Source organism: Cyclopterus lumpus, chromosome 1, assembly GCF_009769545.1.
Source record: "Cyclopterus lumpus isolate fCycLum1 chromosome 1, fCycLum1.pri, whole genome shotgun sequence".
NCBI classification, from domain to species: Eukaryota; Metazoa; Chordata; class Actinopteri; order Perciformes; family Cyclopteridae; genus Cyclopterus; species Cyclopterus lumpus.
The window spans coordinates 18,395,908-18,417,720 of NC_046966.1; the positions used below are offsets into that span (position 1 = coordinate 18,395,908).

General features: G+C 41.0%; 1 protein-coding gene across 12 annotated transcripts in view; it reads right to left on the reverse strand.

Moving 5' to 3' along the window:
• gab1 (GRB2-associated binding protein 1) overlaps window positions 1-21,813 on the reverse strand; it is a 45,969-nt gene extending 24,156 nt beyond the window's left edge. For 5 of the 12 annotated variants that reach the window (XR_004610071.1, XM_034543946.1, XM_034543781.1 and 2 more), the window contains exons 1-2: window positions 21,341-21,813; window positions 21,080-21,234 (exon numbers count right to left, since the gene is read on the reverse strand). Coding sequence is in view for 11 of the 12 variants with exons in the window: in XM_034543946.1 (XP_034399837.1) it covers window positions 21,080-21,151 (72 nt within the window). In the remaining variant the exon portion in view is untranslated. Of the gene's footprint in view, window positions 1-635; window positions 872-1,775; window positions 1,947-21,079; window positions 21,235-21,340 lie in introns of those variants that run through there. The other 7 variants (XM_034543699.1, XM_034543377.1, XM_034543867.1 and 4 more) reach the window with 5 other exon arrangements.

A 21,813-nucleotide genomic window follows, 5' to 3' on the forward strand; every position in this document is an offset into this window, starting at 1 on the left:
ACGCCACCTCAACTGAGCCCACCATGTGCATATAAGACAAGAACTAATTCCATGGCGAGGATGTATCTTGGTGTTCTCAATCGTTCATCTATATACCAACAATGATTAGGATCCAGCATGCAAATGTAATGTGGCAGTTTAGACCGGCTATAGATTATCAGGGATGGTTTTGAAATCTCCATCCTTAATTATCTCCAATCAGTCTATTTCATGCAGTAAGCATTGTGTACTATTTTTGCAACCATATGGTTAGTTAATTTAAAGTTAAAGTAAACTAAACCCACACAGTGACAATTGAACTGGTAACACTGGCAATTTCAAGATACAATACTCTGTTTTTTTTCTTAATAATAAAAAAGGTTAAAAAAAATTGTGGAACTGAATCCAAAATTAAATGGAAATTGATAACACGTGTTCTAAACAAGCGTTGATGAACTAATAATCACTTTGTCCTGATCCCACAGCATCAGTACCAACCTTCTTGCCCAAACACTAAACGCCATCACCAAGACTGAGACAGAGCACCACAGTGCTTTACTTTTTTTAAAAAGACTATTCAATATTCCCATAAATATTTACAGATTATCCGTGACAGAATCCTTTTGAAGAACTTGAGTGAATAACAGTGACCCTACCTTGCAAGCTGTATATCCATAAGAGCCGTTTTCATTCGGTGTCTTGTTTCTGTTACTGAACGCGAGTAAGCGATCGCTGCGTGTTGTTTGTTGTTGTTGTTGTTTTGCGCCTTCTGACTTTATCATGTGCAGCAGTGTGTGTAAGGGTCTGTAGCTCCAGACCTCTCCCTCCTCTGACTTCCTGTTCTATGTAATCAGGTTGTCCCAGACCCTCTTAACTGCCACTGCTATATCAGAAGGGGGTGGGAGAGGGGAGACGAAAGAGCACGCGTTAAGTCGACGAAAAAGAGGTGGGAGTGCACACCAATAAATAACAGTGAAATATTTCTTTGAAGGTTTTTTTATGTTACAATTTGGCAACAAAAAATTTTTTATGGCCACCATATACAGTACAAAACCACGGTGACTTTTAGACTGAAGGGAACAAAGCACCGTGAGAGTTCACACAGGTTATTAACAAGTCGGGTTAAACCAAGGTACACACTATGAAATGTGTAAATGAGGGCCAACCCTCCACTCTTAAGACCTGCGATTATTGTGGTTGCACGGTAAACATCCAGAGATTACCTGGACTGTCCAACTGCCTTTGTCTCCCTAAATGAGATTGATTTAGAATGATCTGGCACTGTGTTATGCAATAACTGGCATCCTGCTTTAAGAGGAAACGCATCACATTAAAAGGAAGTAAAGGCAGCGTTTCATAGGGGCTTTAAAGTCTGTCTTGTCTCACCACTTGTGTTGCATGTCTTAATGGTTCTAATGCACCCGTGTCCCCAGATTACAGCAGTAAAATATTAATTTCTTAATTTCACTGCTAAGCAGCTCAGAATTATTGACAAATCACTTTCCTTGCATTTGTCTTTCTAGTGTTGCATCTGAAGGCTCCATCCTCTATCCTTCCTCTGCTTCCTGTAGAGACTTTACGATTCGGTTTCCTATCTGCACTCTCAATGAAAAAACGGTCAGAGATGCCACAGCATGGACAGCTTCCTCTACATGCCTGCTTCACAAAAGCTCTCCCTTGAAAGCCGGGACACTTCTGCTAATGCTGCAAAGATAGCTAGTCCGTTACTGGCGGTCTTTTAAGTGAGGAGATAAGAAGGGCTTACAGAGCGCAGGAAAATGTAAGAAAGCTCTTACCCAGATTTCCATCCAATATTGAGGCATTGATTTGAAATCCTGTCTTCTCCTGTATTCTCTCGCAGCATGCATGTGTGATGGTAGCTTTTTTTTACATTTCAGTGACAATAATGTGCTTTTCATTATGTTGTTCTAACAAAGTGTGCACTCTTCAGCACAAAAACAAGTGATGTTGCTGGGCAGCCCTAAGGAAGCCAAGTCATGCATGAACGCTTTGCAGACTGCACCTTTCTACAGAAGCACTTTTAACTACGATTTAACCCTAACCATAGCAGCAGCCCTCAACAACACGCCAGACTATAAAGATGGGCAATTATCCAAAAATAATGAGAATATAATATTTATAATTATAATAATGAGCAATTATTTGAACATTTCCAAATTGAATTTAAATGTAATATTTCCAATAACATTTTACCGCGAACAGCAAACTATTGTAAAAGTAGTCCTGTATGGATATAATGAAAACAATTGACAACAAAATATTTAGGAGGAAATATAAACGTCTCTTTTCTTTGCACCCATAATAGGATTGAGGCCAAAGACAGCAGAGGAAATAAACAAAGAGAAATAGAGTGAGAACAAGCTAAAGATAGGACCACCCAGGCAAACAGCAACACCAGCTTAGGTGTGACTGTGTGTGTCCTACTGAACTCGTACATGTCCATCTGACAAACACCCACAGAGAAATATTGTAACTCCCAACTGTTTCTGAACTTATCAATTATCATCCGTATCCACCCCTTAGCACTGCTCCCATGTGAGAGTCAACCTCTTCATTTCTCTCCTCTCCAAGAGAAAACAAGAACAAATCTTTGTTAAACTGAAACATCACATCCTTGCTTTGTGTGCAAGCGCCCCATCTTCCCACACAGGTCAGAGACACAACAGTGAGAATCTCAAGACTCAATTCTTCCAGAAGAACCAAAAGCTCAAGATCCAGAATTCCTAAGAAACTAGGCATCCATTTTTAATGGACTGCAAATGACAAACCTTGCATAACAATAGGCCTTATATACTGCATGTGCTCCGAATTACCCATGTTCTAGTGTTGCATTAATTGTCACAAGAGTGACAACGAACACAAATGTGCCTAAGGATTTGAAAGAATCAATGATTTGGAACGACTTTGTCACTTCCTCATTCTTTGGCTGCACATTGTGCCAGTACACTGCTGGGAAATGTAAATTTAAAATGAAAACGGTGTATGATCTATCTAGTTGAACGATCTCCTTGAATCCCAGCCAGAATTGGAGTGGACTACATGGACACAATTAATATAGAAATAACTATCAGCATCATGTGATAAATCATGCTCATACATTGGGTTGAATGGCTTTAACAAGATTAAAATCCTATGATTAAAGAAAAGAAAAGAAAAACAGTTGGTTTTTCTTTCTGTTCTTGGAATCTTGTGCTGCAAGAGATTGTGGAAATATTGTTATCGTGCATTTAGAAACAACAGTTGTTAACCATAATCTTGCAAATGTGAGTATTTCCTCAAAATGTGATTATATGAAACAACTATGAATAATAATATTGAATTATTCCATAACCAAGTTGATGGGCTTCTTTATTAAATACACTGGTGCAGCAATGTGAGACAGCACTAGCCTCTGCACAGGATACAAAGGCAAACCAGTTAGCTCCAAACCAAAAAAAAGAGCAGAACTGGGCAAATACTATGGAGGTCACACTTTTGCTTTTATTAAAAAAAAAAAAAAAAAAATGGCAAACTGACATGTTTTTATGTTTGATAAATATCTGATAATACCGAATGCTTTGAAGTCAGAAAGTGAAAGAAACTTTTCTTCACGGTAACTTTGAGCAGCTGCTTCTACAAAATCAGCTCTTCCTGAGTGTGTAGGTTACACCAGCGCTATGTGCTCATCAACAGTGTATTGATCCATAAGCAGCACCCATGATCAAAACAAGTCGGTTCTCTCCCTTCTCCGTCAACACAATCCCTCGCTCTCTCTCTCCCACAACTTACCATCCCACAGTCGCTCTCTTTCATCTGCAGCTGTGAAATTCTCACCCAGTCAGGCGCCATCTGACCCCAGCCCTAACAATCTACGGTGACTGTCCAAAGAACACAGACCGTGGTAGTCATACTGCTATCTCTGCAAACAGCGCACACAAAGACCAACATTTTCATGAAAGACCGTCCGAAAGGCGAACAGGTGTTCTTAATTTTTGGGCTTTTCACATGTGACCTAATAACAAGTCGATGTCAAGACAACAACTATTGCTTCCACAAATATTCTAACGGAGACCCAGTCTTTAGGACTGGGTCTCCGTTAAATTCTGGAATAATTTAACTTTCAAACTTTCACTTCTTCCGCACAACTTTGACAAAAACTATCTGCAGAGGAAATAGAGATGCTTACCAAAGTTGTCAAGAGCAGGTATTATATTCTCTGTGGCTTTGTCGGAAAGGTATCTTTTCTCAACCAATTCTATAGTCTTTTTTCCCCATACATCCCAGGACCACGGTGCCGCTGTTACTCTACTGTCTTGGACAGGCGAATGTGTAATCGCTGTCGTTGCTGTACACTTTCTCCGAGGGCGGGGACAGGAACTCTCAGTCGACTAATAATTCCATACCATTCATTAGAGTATCCGCAGACCGAGGGAGGGATGGACCAAGAGAGAGGGTGAGTGAGCGGGAGAAGGTGGGGAAGATGTAGCACGACGAAACGAGGTACTGATCGGTAGTTCTGCACTGTGGCTGATGGTCTTGTTTCCCTTCAGAAAACCAGGATGATTCAATCAATTTTCTATCAACCACATTTGACAAATGCCACCTCGAATAGCAATAAGTCCCCTGAAAAGCACAGCTACCCCCTGGCCTCTCCACGCAGCTTTCAGACAGGTTAGGTTCAGACTTAAACCCTGCTCACGGGGTAAAGCATTAACTCACTGGGAGCAGGTTTAAACATTAACAAAACCTCACATCATGTATGACTGAGGGAGTATAGACGCGTCAGTAGTTATATATAATGAAGGAAACTGTTCAACAGTCACAGTGTTCGCCCTTTTCTTCAAAACTAAACCAACTACCTCTCACTGTGTTTTCCAGGAAACATGGAGCTTTGTGCAACACAGAAATGGAGAGAGAGAGAAACACACACACACACACACACACACACACACACACACACACACACACACACACACACACACACACACACACGGCAAAATAACATCCCTTGGTGGAAGTTTCCACTTTGTTAGCACTTTTTATCTTCCTGGTCATCTGTTCCCAACACACACTCTGGGCAAAACAATTTCCGCTTTTGCCTCCTTTTGTCACTGTGGTCGTGTTTGGGGGTCGGTCGAGAGCTAACTTTAGAACCTCTTCTATATTAACATTCACCTAATGCTGCAACAGCTTATGTCTCATACGTTGTCCAAAAACACGGGGTATTTGATTCAAATACCGTTACTATATATGCTTTTAGTGGACAAAGAAGAGAGCAAATCACATCTGTACAATGATATCTCAATAACCACATTTTATATTGTGCTCACATTAAACAGCACATCTTGTGTTAGGGGAAGTGGTCAGGAAATGTGATATTATTTGGGAGTGAGATGATCCTCTTTATTGTAAAATGACACTCCTCAACTAACTTCACACAGTAAACCTGCTGCAGCATTTACTCTAGCTCCACTAAAACTAAACGTTTATACATTTCAAAGATGGACAAAGGTATTGATGAAATATTTGCTTCAGTGCCTGTCTGTGAACATCCGGTATGAATTGGTGACATTCTGATCATTTCCAGAAATACATGTGATAAGGCACACTCCCTGTAGAAGCCTATATTTTCATTGGACATATTTAAGTTATGAAATACATGGTTGTGCTTTGTTGTACCTTGAATAGAGGTATCTCAAAAAACGCCTTTTTGGGAATTTGCTCCTCTACTGATGTCGTTGTTTGTAGCTATTACTAAACTAAAGACAATTGTGAAGTCATCGTTTCTGGCTACCCACATGCACGTATACTGCCAAGTATGTTAATTAGAAAGACCGACCAGGCCAGAGATATCACCGCAAGGGTCTACATCGAGGGGCCCTGACACAACAATATTTTTTGACGTAATTAAACATAATTTTACATAGGAATTAGTGTGTAATTTTGTAATATTCAGTCTTTTTTATTTTTATGTTAAAGTGCAACAGAGTGGAGCTAATTATGTGTCACTCAAATATCTCTTTTAGAGCTGTTGATCTGCCGGTAAAGGGCTTTGGGATGTCTTAAAAGGAATAATGAATATATCCACACTGTGTGCGGGAATGTTACAATAATCAATCAAATGTATTGGCACAACAACACAGCACAGAGCCTGCCCCTAACCATAAAAAACAAGTGTCCCCTGATTGCAGATCAAAGGCTTGCAGAGAAGACAACGTAATTACAGAATGAACTTTGCTCCTTCTTTCAGGCTGCTGTGGCCTCAAGATTTCATATTTAAATGCATTATTGCAAACATTTCAACATTTTCACTCAAGAGCTGTCACTGCACTTGCTGGAAGTCACTGTTTCTTTGCATGGGCAAGGCTCTCACTGATCTTTATAGGATGTAATAGAGAAAAAACATCATATTCATTATTATTGACACTAAGGGTCATTCATACACTGCATTGTACCCATTTGGTTTAATTACGATTGCATTTCTCTACGATTCACTTCAATTAATGAATTAATCTGTTCAGCTGTAACATAGGATCCAAACACACTATTAAGTTGCTATTGAAGTTATGCGTCATCAAATTTCCATCCACTTCCTATCTTCCATATTTTTAGTGAGCTATTGCCACAAACAAACATCTCCACACCGAAGAGGAACCGAATTGACGGTTAAGTCCGTCTCCAACCTTCTGCTGAGAAAAACAAGTGAACGACGTTTGGAAAATCCTGACGGCAACAGCAATTCGAATGAAAATTCTAAATGACAAGCTTGCCCATCATCGAAATGCAATTCATGGCTCTTTACCTGGTTGTGAAGAGTCCAAGCTTTGCACGGATAAAAACGGGAAACATTGTGATAGAAGCAAGGTGAGCAAGTTGCTGAGCAGCCACTGTTGTCGAGTGAGTCTGGCCACTTTCCTGCCTACCCTGCTGACTTCCCTTCCCTCCTCTTTACTCCGTCAAGTCTGCAACACCCTGCTCCAATAACCCCTGACCCGCAGGAAGTAGACACAATGGACTGAAAATAACACACCACCTCCCCTGGCAACAACTGCCCACCGCTACCCCCATTACGCACCACTTCTACACTACAGCACAGCTACAATACACCGGCCCAACATAGGTGGGTAAAACCACAAATATCAGTCACTACTCAACAAGCTGTGCCCACAAAAGTCAAAATCAAATGTTTCAATAAGAGCCTGCAGTGGCTCAGCTCTCAGTGAAGCAGAAGGTTTCACACTACAGCAGGTTGTGGGTTGACCGCAGACTCATGATGGACCCACTGCTTCCTGTAGGGGAACCACTGCACGGCGAGATGGATGACTTCTCCACAGTCAGTCATGAAAAGCATGTGTGGGTGAGTGTGCGGACTTATGTGTATTTACATCTTTAATGAGGCCATGTTCAAATCAATTTTCTTCGTATGCATTACACACCAATTCAGCAACAGAAAGTGTGGTTTATATATTCTACGGCTTTTTGATTGGTTACAATTTAATAGGGTTTTAAAAAGCTTGGTAGTAGGTACCTTGTTAATGTTGTGTTAGTCCACTCTGGGTGTGTGTCTAACCCAATCGGTATCCATGCAGTGAGCAGCAGCAGTCTAATCCAATCAGTCCAATGAAAATTATTCCAAATTGCATTTAATGGCCAGTGAGAGGTTGCCTTAGACATGATCTAATTACCCCCCTCTCTGGCTAGAGTCCATCCACTATGGATGAGGATTGAGATGCCATACAAGAGATAAGGAAATGGACTCTGATATGCACTTCTCTGTTGCCAGTGGTGTTGCATTCAAAGAAGAGGCATCTGGTTACTCAGCAAAACAGGAGATGGAACGGTACTATTTAGGTTATTCCAGTCAATGAAAATGTGAACTTATCTAAGAAAACAGGAACATCTGAAGGATGAAAAATGTGTAAATGATGTCATTATTGTGCTGCTTCAAATCGTATTTTACCATTTTCATTTATTCACGATCAGAAATAAAACATGGTAATTCTTAGTATTTGCATTAACTGATTTTGGTGTCCGGTTTTACGAGCTGAGCTGTTGAGCATGCCGAGGCTTGTTAAGTCAAAGAAGACACACCTCCTTTTTTCAACTAGTCCCCAGAAACCGGTACACACCTCCACGCTCTCATGTCACATTCAGTTGATACCGCTTCACTTTCAGTTGAAAGTGAATGTGCGTGGTGTGAACACATACCTCAGAGGTTGTGCTCTGCATGTGTGTTCATGCGATTCCTGTACAGTGATTCACATTTAGTGAAGAATGTGTGGAATTCAGTTTAAGCCAGCAAGGACAACACCGCAAAACATTTTTCTAACTAATTCATTATGCAAACGGACCAAAAAAAAAGATGTCAGCATTTCAAAAACATGATCCTCTCTCTTTAGCTGTGGCTTCTCTGGGTGTGTGTGCCAGCATGCCTGGAGATTTGATCTAAAAGCTTGCACTCAACGCAGTTGCACTCGCCATCTCACATTTAAAAGTTGAACGTTTTATGGATCCATCTACTTTCAAATGAAACAACCTCTAAGACCAACCACAAATCCCAAACCAAAGAGTCTTCACCACAGCAACCCTCAAAAAAACTAAAAAAACACACAAAGAAATGAGCCTTACGAGTCTGGATGCAACCGAAGAAAACACACAGTGGTGCTGAAAAGCACATGTTTACAAACTACAGAAGACAGAGGGAAACGTGAACCTAAAGCTGCAATATTCAACTTCAAAGGTTCAATGATGCAAGGAAAAAGACTCCATAATAGATAATCTGCTGAACAAATTATTCAAATTTATTTATGTTATCTAAGACAGTTCAAATATTGTAGTAAACAAGAACAATTCTCTACCAAAAACTAGCAAGACTGAACTATCAAAAAGATTGTCACTTTAAGTGCTTATATCCTTCACACAAAAGTGATATTTGTGTCCAAATGGTCCAGTATATTCTCAACAGGTTCTGTACATGAGGTATTCGAATGCTAAAGGATTGTATAAACCCTGCAAATGATAGGGATTGCTAATATACAGCAATAAAATACTAATCAGCTTCAAATAAGGAGTCTTCATGACAAACATAAAAATGTAGAAAGATCACAAAAGGACAAATTGTGGCGAGGCAACATTTGCGCCATCACTTAAGTGTCTTTCTCACGTTCTTGTAATTTATAGTTATTGCTCCTCCAGCATGGTGAAAATGCACTCACATTGGTTTGTGGTGGCAAGGGTAAAATCCAGGTCACCAATCAATACCTATTACCCTACAGAGTAGGAAACAGCATTAAGCTGAAGACATGGAGGTTGAGCATCCATTATGCGCATTGTGCTTAAACCACGAGGTCCAGTTTTTGTTCATTTTGTAAAAGAATTTTTTTTTAAAACACCCATAAAAGTCAAACTTAAACAAAAGCATTTCTCTTTCTTTTTTCCAAGTCTTTTTTTGCCTATTTCACAGAAGGATCAGATGACATTCTTTTCACACTGATGCATGAATATGAAAAAATAACTCTTTTTGATTTCTTGGTCAAAGTATCTGACTGTGTGTATATTAACTAAGAAATACCCTGATAGAAACTCAAGTGTTATTCCATGACTAAAGACGTTGACGCCAACATTACTTTGGCTACTTTATATGATCTGAATCTTTGCTGAAAATGTCCCAGACTCAATGCACTTAATTGCCCCTGTTCATCCAGTGCCCGATTCAATCTACATACTGTGTGAGTGCAGATGGCAGCCCACTCTCAGCCATGAGAACCAAAGCTGTACTAGAGATATAGACTGGCTCATATGACTTCAGGATATGTTTCTCCCCAAAACATGCATCATATTCCCACAGAATCTCCTTGTTCTTTGGTTTTACAAATGTTACGAGGTCAACATGTTTTGCTCCTCCACAACCTTGACACTTTTACCCCTTGCATTCTTTCTTGCGATTACCTGCTCTCTCTCTCTCTCTCTCCTTTACCGTTTTCCCCTAACTCTATCGGCCTTTGCTTCTTTTGCCCTCGCCAATCTGAGCTCTTGCTCTTGAGTCACATGCTCTTGTCAAAGCAGCATCATTAGAATTCAACACATTCCTTTGGCATGGCAGACTTGGTTCACATGATCACGCTGTTCCTTGACCGCTGACAATTCTCCTTTCAGCCCTTATTTGCCTGTACGCGCGTCAAACAGTGCAGTCCAGACAAATGTGTACACAATAGTTCAGAAATAACCGTCACCGTAGAACATAGACAGTGGCACATAATCATGTGCAAATCGACTTCAAATATTTAATACACAAGAGCAAGATATTTTCCAATTTTGACTCCACTATTGCAACTTGTAGTATTCTCCCAAATTACAAAAGTGTCTGTTACACTGAACACCTGTGACTAATCCTGCTGATCATAAAAGGATTATGCTGGAAGTTCCCTTTGCAACTTCATACAGTATTGGGCAGGACTTCACTAGGATATTACAACACAAAATAATTGTATTTGCAGACTAGGCAATTAGAGCTAATTTCATCAAGTTTTCTAGAATTATGAAATGTATATTTCCTCTTGTATTTACCAATATGACCTGTATTCCTAACCTAAATAACAATTGGTATATACTAATATTTCCAAATTGTCAAGTCATACAAATTACCAACCTTGAGTTCTGCTTGGATTTCAAACAGTTAGTAGCTGATTATCCAAATGCCATCCATGGGCATGAGCCGAGATAAGGATGGTTGAGGTATTCCACAGGTTTTGGTTTTTTGGACACACCAGCAAGAAGTGTAAAAAGAAGAGCAGAGTGCCAGGGAAAGTTTAGACAACAGCCAAGAAAGGAGGCGGACAAGGGGAGGAGGTCCTCCACACTCCCAGCTTCCAATGAGGCTAGAAACAAATCCTCTCTGAGACCAGGGGTCTGCTGCATCTGTGTATTTCTCAGTGTGTGTGTACACACACACACACACACACACACACACACACACACACGTGCAAGTTTAACCACGTCACACACACACACACGTGCAAGTTTAACCACGTCCTCTGGCTTGAGGCAATGCCGACGATATCGGACAGCACCATAGTAACTGTAATGTGTAATCAGGGACAGTGGCCAGAACAGGACCAATGGTTTGTAGCAAAGAGCCATCTGTCTTTCTCTGACTATTTGTTTATTCTGAGGATGCTGAAGCTGATTTGTAAAACTAAATTAGATGATTGAATTTTAAAGAAAAAGACAAATTAATTACAATTAGATAGGTCCAGCATTTCTTTGTATTTTTCTTATCGAAGGCCTGTCTGAGTCACAGTAACTTGGGAAATTACACAGGTCAGTAGCAATATTTCACATCTAGTCTCCAGGCTGACACCCCAACACCCCCTGTCTAACTCAGCCGGGACAAACGTGCACACAAATTGGTGCACACACGGCACAGAGCAAGAGAAGAGGGGCAAAAACTACCATGACAGCAGTGGGCTATATTAAGGGGCTGCAGACACAGCGGCTGGGGTCAGATCACACAGCACCACATGACTAGAGTGCCAGCTGCATATGTGTGTGGGAAATGACAGGTGAACCGTTGGAGTTAAATGTGAACAGATAGTGTCGCACATATTTCTACCTTCAAACGCTTCCCTCAAACCTGATCACAGGAATCGTCCAACATTCTTGAGCACTAAACTTCTCAGAGAAAAACAACCACAGTTCCCTGGGAAAGACCCTTTTTAAAAATGATTGTAAATTATAATTAACGTTCTGGGAATCATTTGATGTCCTGCGTCTTGCATCTGCTTCTTCAATTGAGGCGCACAAATAGTAGTATTGACATGGTGGACATTTTATTTTTGACACAAAAGTAGAGAACCCCACAAAGAGGAAGTGACCTAGGTCACAAGACATTTGAGTCTTTGTCAGACCAACTTCAGATCATAAACATCACATTTGTTCATCAATTTCCACTGTTAACATCAAGTCAAATGTAACTTGTGATGTCAAGTGTCACTGCTGTTCAATTCAATAAAGCTTTATAAATGCATGTCATTTTAGAGCTGAAGCCAGTACTCAATTAATCCAGTAGGCTATCAACAGGAACAACGTATTGCTTTAAGTCAATTTAAGCAAAAATGTCAAAATCTATTGGCTACAGCTTCCATTTTGCTTCCAGATGTAATTTTTTTATATTTCCTGTTTTTCTTACTTCTGATAGTAAACTTAATATATTCCAAATGTAAATAAAAAATAATAATGAACAACATATTTTTACAATCTTCCAACAGAGATCAAACAAATAATGGATTAATAGAGAATAAAATCAGCAGTGAAATTAAATCAGGTGTGTGCATCCCAGGTCTCCCTTGTCAAAAGTCCAGCTTAATTAGTAGCCTGGCTTAATGAGGCAACAGCAGCAAATAATTGCTTTCTTTTCCATCTCTAACTTCTTCTGCAAGTCTTCTTATGAGATAAGACAACGAAATGCAGCATGCTGATCTTGCAATGTAGCTGATGTCTCTTTAAAACTAGTTGAGGAAGAAGCTGCATGAAAGCACAAACAGGTCAACCTCCAAACAAGGCAATTAGAGCTAATTTCATCAAGCAGGAGCGTTAAGTCATTTGTGACCATGTATGTACCCTTGGGACTCAGCTGACGAGGTGATAGTGGTCTCTATGTGCAATGAGTTTAGAGGGCCTCCTGTTGGTGAGAAGCAGGCTTTCAGAGAGAGACAACTGGTCACTGAGCTCAGTCCTCATGACTTCTTGCTGTAGAATCAAACATCACATGTACCTCTCAGCTCCTACTCAACAGGTGCAGACATCTATAGGAATTGCAGCTACAGCGACCATAAAGCTGCGTGTTAAAATGTTACATTTAAAGAGTTTACGTTGTCCCAAATAGGCTTTCAAAGCATACAACTATTCAGCGAGTCATCTTTTTGTGTCTGATGGTATGTAAAACATGTTTGTGTGTAGCCTGGATGCCAGCAACATCAGGTTCACTCTCCCTTTTGTTCTCTTTTATCAAGAGAACAATTTGCTGCTGCAGCAAAAGGGGAAGAGAAAGAGAAAGACGAGGTGAAGAAGAAATAAAGATTTTGAGAGAGAAAAGTAGGGGATACAAGCAGAGAAAAGAACAATATAAAAAGAAGAAAGGATAAATAGAGATCAGGAGGGAGAACAGGTCCCCTCCTCCTCTCTCTTCAACCGCCATCTGGTAGCCATCAGCGCCTCACACAGGAAGGGGCGGCTATGCCTTGTTGGGGCGCCAGGGAGCGGCTCCTCTTCCCTCCCGTTGCTGCAGAATCAACAATCAGCCAGTGCAGTGCAGTGCAGTGCAGTGCAGTCAAACCATCCTCACCAATGTTGAGCGACCAGCAGCCCAGGACCAGGCGCTCACAGCCCAGCAAGACCGGCAAAGAGGAGCACAGAGCAAGATCACATTCCTGCTGTCTGCGACTGCCAAGAAGCACAGGGAACGGAAATAAAGAGGGAGAGAACAGAGAGCTGCTCTCACTGGAGGCTGCCTAATGGTGTTGCTTTGAGAAGCACTCCAGTCCTTCCCATCCCATTTGCTTTCTCTCCACAACAATGACGACGAGGTTATTGCTTGCCGTTGTGCTATACCACAGCCTGCATGTCACATACATATCTATAGTCATGCAACAGTAGCCCTGAAGAGGTTTCCCCTGCTTCCCAAGAATTCAGGGAATGCACATCATCATACATGCGTCTGTCTGTTTTTTTTTAAATTTCTTCTTAAAACGACACACACACAAATCTGATGGGAACAGAGATCCCTACAGCCTTTCTGTCTGGTTAGTGTAGACCATCTTTGGCCATCTGTGTTCTCCTACCAGCCCTGTTTTATGTCCAGAACAGACTACAACTCTTCTCTGGAAATAGAAAGCATGAGCCTTATGACACATACTATTTGTACTGCCTGGTGTCATTAGCTGCAACAGTTGAAACATGAGACTATGTAAACCAAGTATGTGGGACATTTGATTTAAAGAAAATACCCTCTTTGAATTTAATCTGTCACATCATTGTATATAAATTTAAAAAAACGCCCTGATCCATCACAAATTGATAAAACACATGACGTGTGCAATTAGCCTTGAGAAATAGTTGAGGTTTCCGTCATCTGCATTTAATAATAGTTGCACTTGAAACTGGTCGACTTGGCGCAGTGCCAAGCGGCACAAAAGGATCATTTTACAACTCAGTAGAATCATATTCCAACAGAAACAACTCGGTTCCCAAGATTCAAACAGGAAAACCAAGTCTGCATAAGAACCAGTTCTCTACAGTCTCACCGCAAGCTGCTGGTGCACTTGGCACACAGGATAGCAAACAGCTGCACCAGGCAAAAAGAGACACATCTGTTTACAAAATGCTAGCATTGTGCATAATCTGCACATAGCACCACCACTCAAGAGGAAAACACTTGAGTCTTTTTTTTTTGTTACTGACTAGAATTTACCAGTATGCATGCAATTGTAATTCAACCAATAACATAATTAACTTGTGTAACATGTATACCCCAATGGTAAATGGACTGTACTTAGCGTATACTGATGGAAGTGGCTGTCATGCAGGGACTTTCTAATTCTTCACAATAATTTGGGTGAAGCGTCTTAGCCCAAGGACACGTCAACATGGACGAGTGGAGCCGGGGATCAAACCGCCGATCTTCCGATTGAAGGACGGACGGCCCTGCTTTACCACTGAGCCGGTCACCCCCATGGTTAATGTCTGGAGTCACATGCTCTTGAGTGCCACGGAAGGCCAGTGATTGACGTAGGAACACCCGAGTCACTTGTTTGTCACGGGGGAAGGTGTGGCACGAATGTAAATAAAAAGAATGATAAAATACACCACTCTTAAAAAGGTTGGCAAAAAACTAACTTGTTTTACTATGTCTCTCACCTTGTATCTCCTTATCGCCTAGCTCCTCTTACCATTTCACCTGGTCTGAAGTATGTATTCTCACTACAGGTTCTTTTATAAATACTAGTTTTTCAATGCTAGGGAATCAATGCTGTAAGGACCACAGAGAGACAATGAGCGATCCAAAATAGATACATGCGGTCGATCGGTCTTCACTGGATGGCCCTTTGGGTAATTGGGAGCGATACGTGTAATTCATGTTTTCAAGACTCTCAGAACTGCTGTCCCATAAAGATGGATAACACACATATAATACTGAAAACTGTGTAGAATATAGATCGTCTGATGTTCCTGGTACATTTCAAACATAATCTCGCTAATGTGAATCTGCAAAAACCCTGGTGACATATTTACCGTGTCACAAAAATGCTCGAAACTGCCAACTTTCAGAGGGCTTTGCTCTAACTGGCTGTGTTGTTTTTGTGGCTGTGTTTTCCTTTGTGATGCAACAACGTGATTTCAGGCTTACTACCCTCTATAAATATCCAGAAGAAAACTGAGACAGTCATTTTCCATTCTGTTGTGTTTTGAAACAAAAAAGGCCCAAACATCAGTTTGGTTCGACTGAAAAGAAACATACCCAGTGTGTTCTGGCAAAAGCTCAGCCGATAAATTGAGAATCAAACCGTTTTCCTAATGTTTGTGACTCCTTAGAACAGAACTTTGAAACCATTCTGGTTTGCAATGTGGCTCCGTTGCAAATGATACGCCTATGTATAACACAATGACGACGGTCTTTGTCTGGGACAAAAGTGGGCCGGTAAGGATAACTACTGTAGTAGCACAGATATGAATATTTAATGGTTATTTGTTTGTAATGGACATTAAATAATTAATGGCACATGCAATCCATTTTCTAGCTGTGGCCGATCACACAACAGTAGTGTGTCCGCTCCAGATGGAGAGCAGAGTCGTTGTGGCAGCCTGGACACAGTCCAGTCATTTTTCAATGCTAGCCTAAGAGGCTAATGCTACACAAGTGCCCCTCTGTTGCATCCTGTTCGACTTGCCTGTTTGTTTGTTTCTTCAAGCATGTGGGGAGGGGGTTTAACACAAAGTGGGTGTTAGAGTGTTTGTTCTCGGTTCCACTTGCTAAGCAGATTTATTGAATCCTCTACTTAATCAAAGAGCTATGGCTCCTTGTTTTGTTTCCCCGTCACATTTGTTGCGTAAATATTTCTCTTCACTTTGCAAATGACAGTCGCTTCCAGTCAGACAGACGAATGTACTGGTTTATGCCTGCAGTATTGTACGCTGTAAATTTATTTCCCCCTCAGCTGAGAGGGGTATGGGGTATGTCCTCAATCTCCCTTTACAGCCATCAGATGAGGACCTTCAGGGTTCAATATTTTCCATCTTCCGGTCTACGCAGCAGCCTTCTACTCCAGCGCTGAGGCCCTATTAAGGGCTGGTCGAAGAGTACAACATAATCCTTATCCGTTTCTAGTGGGTACATGCCGATGGACTACAGGGATTATAATGGTCCATCCATATAGCTATGTGCACTGGGAGGAGAGAACCGAGGAACTGCCCAGCTAAATTAAGGATAGGAAATATAATCAAAAATCAACACACACACACACACACACACACACACACACACACACACACACACTTCAGAGATGAACTCGCTGGTATCGCGCCATACACTAATGTGTTCCTCTTCTCTCTGTGGAAGTCTGGCTTAAAAGATATGCAGTCTATTTTGTTTTCCTCGTGTTTCCCAGGACATGTGGGAACCCTGATATATTATTTAAGCTGGGGCTTCCTTACAACTATGCAGTGAACTATGTGTTCAAACAAAAGCAATAGTCCTCACTGTGTGTGTGTGTGTGTGTGTGTGTGTGTGTGTGTGTGTGTGTGTGTGTGTGTGTGTGTGTGTGTATATGGATAGACTGATATAGATAGATAGATAGGATTTATATTGATATAATCTTACCACGTGGCAATGAACTGTTATACTGTATGTGTACTATCTCTTAACAGAGTGATGCTAAAAACAACCTTGCAACTTCATCCCTGCAACTCCTTACGTCCCTCTGATAGCATGGCGTGGAGATACCAGACTCTAAGCTGTTCTTTTGAAGAGGTTTTTACAAATGGACATTGACAGAAATTCACAGATTGAAAGGTAAGAGAAATTAAAGAAGAAAAGAAGAACCAGACGGAAAATGCTGTGTCAATGAAATGGAAAACCGCAGCGGATACAGTCATGAAAAGTCAGACAAAAGCCATTTTTGGTTAGATACCATCATGCTGTCCCTGAATGAGACATTAATGGACAGGAAGTGTCCATTAACTGTAACAATTCATCAATTACAGAGGCTGTATCACACATACTGCATACATTCTGTTTATTAAATATTGACTGAGTTGTTTCAGAGACCAAGGGGAAGCGTCCGATTTCAATATGTCGCTCAGAATGGATGGAAAGGGGGACTATGAAAGACTGATCCCCTTTTTTGATTGATTGGTCAATATCAGGTTAAAGTGACCAGAATTGGGAGGTTTTGAGTATTGCCTCCTCACATTTACTTGATTGGTAACAATTAGAGAGGCAACATCTTCTAGCTTGTGTCAAGCTCCTGGTGGTTGGGGCTGCTCAGACACAGGCCGGTCTGCTGAACTGCTGTCACCTCTGAGCTCCACCAATCAGCAGCAGAGCCTCGGGGACAAAGTTTGCCCCCGAGTGGTAAGTCAGGTAAGCAGGGGCCCCCGGCTTCGAGTTTACTGCTGCTCAGTCTGGAGATGTGATTTATTTATGAAAGAGAGCTGAAGGTGTTGGCATGTTCACGTACGATTGTAATGTGTTCTATGCTATTCTTATCTCTCCAAAGGGTTTTAATGTTACTACATGAGCTTGATTATCTGTTTAAATACAACTACATGGAGACCGGGGTTCAAACTGGTTGAAAATATAAACAGGTTGAAAACAGTTCACCAACTGTAGTCTGATTACAAGGAAAGTGCACAAACCCTGGATTCTTCTGCTTACAAATCAAAATCCTCATCAATTCATTCATCAGCATCGCTGTGATAAACGGTTTGGTGGGAAACAAGTGCATACAACTTTGACTGCGTAATTAGTTGAGGCATTTGATTGGCAACGTGATGTTTTTTTTTATACAGTCTGCAGTAATTGATCGTCATTTTAAACCCGTCTGATGCGTGTAGGAACTGTAATGTCACCACTTTCTGAGCAGACTCTGAATAAGAGATGGGAGACCAATCCAAGCAGAGCAAACATCTGAAAAGGGAGATCAAGAAGCTTGTGAATCAAATGGTTTTTAACTAAAAACCGAGGTGGAGAAAAGGGTAGCCGTAACGTGGCATGTTGCTCGCCTTCCAAGCAGCAACATGTGACAGTGAAAATATTTCACGTTTAACTTGCGTCTGACATCACCAGCTTCTCCTCTCGGAGAGAGACACACGTCTGAAGAGTTGTATTAGATTTCTCATTTGGCTCATCGGATTCTGTTCTGATTAGAGATGCACTCGAAGTAATATCGGCCTCAAATAGCTGGATCGGGTATCTGTGACAATGGGCTGATCGGGTATCGGATACCATTATTTAAAAGAAAATAACCACTCAGTACATTTCTATCTATGCGTGTGTTAGTTGTATTTTGTTGAACAGAATTAGGAAAGCAATGTTTAGGTCAAGCCTGATGCTGCCTTACACATAAAAGAATGATCCCAGTCACTCCCGCACAGTGAGGCATACAGCTTATTAGTTAAACAACGGTATTGGCCGATTCCCAAAGCCCTGGTATTGGTATTGGGACTGAAAAAGTCAGATCAGCGCATCCCTTGGTCTGTTCTAAAGTGTATGTGATTCCAGGTGAATACAGTTAACTAACTAATACAACATCAAATACAACACAATACATTTAAAGTACCAAAACAATTCCTGTATTCAGCCTTATAGGTATCCCACAAATCCTTTCCAGCCTAAAACCACAATGCTTCATTACCGGCTGCATGACTTCTGTTTTAGAAAATAATTGACCATTCATTTTGGGCATCAACACAAACAGCTGGTGGTGAGTTGCTGCATAGGTAACGTTTGATCAATGTGTCACACGCCATAAAAAGAAGACTCAGCACTTCCATGGATTACAGAGCCTCATGTGACAAAGCAGTATGACCTTTCACAGGATGGGAAAAACTGGCCCCAACACCCACGTTTTTTGTTAATCACTATTTTTAGATTTCATTCAATTCTAGGTCGATAGTACGATTTCCAAAATAGGGCTTTTTTTTTAAATTTTAGTAATCATTTGTGTATTCACTTTGGCTTTACAAGGTACTAAAGGTAACAAATAATGTACATGTTCACCGTATGTGAAATACTATACTATCTATACTAAAATCCCAAAATGATATAACGCCCATTATTAATTTCCCTGACACAAACCATAACATATATCATATGATTCCCTTAAATTGTTTTACACAATCGTGATCAATAAATGTACTGGGAAGGACATATCTGCACTGAGCTAATATGGGTCAATATATTGGCAATGACTGGGCTCTATTATAGAAACTGTTGTTGGTGAGGAAAGCTGGATATTTACTATTCAATTGCCGAACTTTGGTGAAAATCTACAGAAAGAAAAACTAGAAAGATGCTTACAATTAGTAAGTGAACTAGGATTTTGACTTCCTCCACATCTAATCAGACTTTAATCTGTTATAAATGGGAGAAAACCCTGTCTTAAAGGCTAGATTTCCGCTTTACTACTTTCAGAAGAAACACTCCATTTGGACCTGTGGTTTCTGTAAAAACATCCCTCCGCTCAAGTTGCGGGCCTTGTAATTCAAATATCAATAACAGAGATATCCACTGAGCTATAATGAAAGCACGTTGACAGGACGGCTAACATGAGGAACTGAATTTTGCATTAACGCTGCTCGGCTATAACATTTCTTTGCTTAATCAATGTCACTGCAGGCTGTGACAGTAAATGTGTGCGAAAGGGTATGGGTGATCAGTCAGTAAGCATAATAGTTATAGTAGCTCTGACAAACAACTTAATTATGCAAATCTGACAACTTTTCACAAACACTGTTTGAAATGTCCAAGAATGAGCTCATTCAAAGTATTCCACAGTTGATTTGTAAATCATTTAATCCTTGGTGTGACCATATACCACAGACTTACGACCCACCAACCACTTTCCAAATTGCGATGAAATTTGTTGATTCGCAATGGCATTTCTTTTTACTAATAATGTAAAAAAAAAGGTGCCAGAGTGCATACAATGTATCAAAAATAAACAAATATAACTTCTTCTTTTTTTTAAGTGCCAGGTAAGGATCTGGTCCGGGCTATATCTTTAGTGATTGCATGACCGTAAGACGTTCCAGCTGTGTTTAATGTTGTATAAACTCTTTCAAATGTACCCAAAGCATTCACAACTAAAATGCAGCTGCAGCTGTTAAATGCAGTAAAATATCAAATGTATCCGTCATGTAGGCCTCATGTCGATCCTTGTGTCAAGTTGATAAGTCAGTCAAATTGAAAAAGAAATAATTTTAACAAAAGGATTAGATCTGGACCTCTAATAAATATTGTTTGTTTACTAACCTGGCCGTCAGTCATTTCGCATAAGTGGCCCCAGACAAAGCAGGTTGAGTATCTCTGATCTACCACCTTTGAAACACCGAGCACCGACTGTGACGTCACAAGCACCGCTTCCAAAAGTAATGAATGTATTGTGTTATCTATTGGTCAAAGAAAGTCAGATTATCAGAGGTAATGTTGTGAGATCAGAGCGCTGTGCGGGAGCGTGAACTAGTTAATAAAGAGGGTGGGTGTGGGGAGAGCCTCCGGTTTGACCCTAAACAACAGCAACAGTTCCCCGTTGAAGTGCAGTTGAGCAAAACAATAACGACAGTACGTTGTAATTATTGGTAAAGCCGCTCTAACTATCAGGGAATTGTGTTTGGAGAAGTCACAAAACGGTTTCAGGTACAGAAAATGCCAAAACGCATAACGTGTTGAAATGCACTCGAGAACGAGGCCTACACACGTCTGTCACTGCGCCCGAAACCGTGCACACACGAAAGGTGTCCCGGGCAGAGCGGGCACATTTGTGTGCAATGCGGAGTTGTTGTTTTTTTAATACAATGTAACAAATAGGATATAAAGTGCACTTACGTAACGTCTCAACTTTTTTTCAGGAGGAGACTTTCTCAGCCACCCTGAACACACCACATCTCCCCCACTCATATCTGCAGCCTTCTTGCTCTCGCTGAAGTTGGAGCGAAGACTGCCGTTTGGCTTCGTTTGTTTCTGGGAGTGTCTTCTTGTACCTGGGGGAGAAGAAGATACACGTTGGCACAAAGCTCAAACGTTGAAGTTGGTGTATAAAAAGTTCGAGTGAAGTATTTTTGGTGTTTTTTAGGGAGCGATAAATACCGTCACTCCTTCGAAAGTCGACTCGCCGACAAGGCAGTTCTCTAAAATGCACGGACCAGATTTTCACCGAGTTGGGAGTCAAAAACACGGGTATATCCAGGGCTTGGATTTTATATAAACCTCCGCGTCACCGCCTTTTGAACAAATATCACCAGTGACTTGTGTATTTTGTTCAAACTGGGACGCTGCGAGGGCAGGAAAAAAAGGCACAGGCAACTGGAAGTCGCTAAGTTTCTGTTGTTATATGTAACGTCTCATGCTAATTCCCGTCAAAGTGGAGCGATTCCCAGTTGGCGAGACCAGACGTAAATGTCCCACAGTGTGCCGGTGCATAGTTGTCGTTTTCGCGCAAATTAAAACAATCTTCACCGTAAACACTGTGGTTCCGCCGAGCTTCCTCACCAGTTTACTCCCATGGTTCCTTAATTGTGATTGACAGTGTGGCTCCGTCTTTCCCTGAACTCACCCTCCTC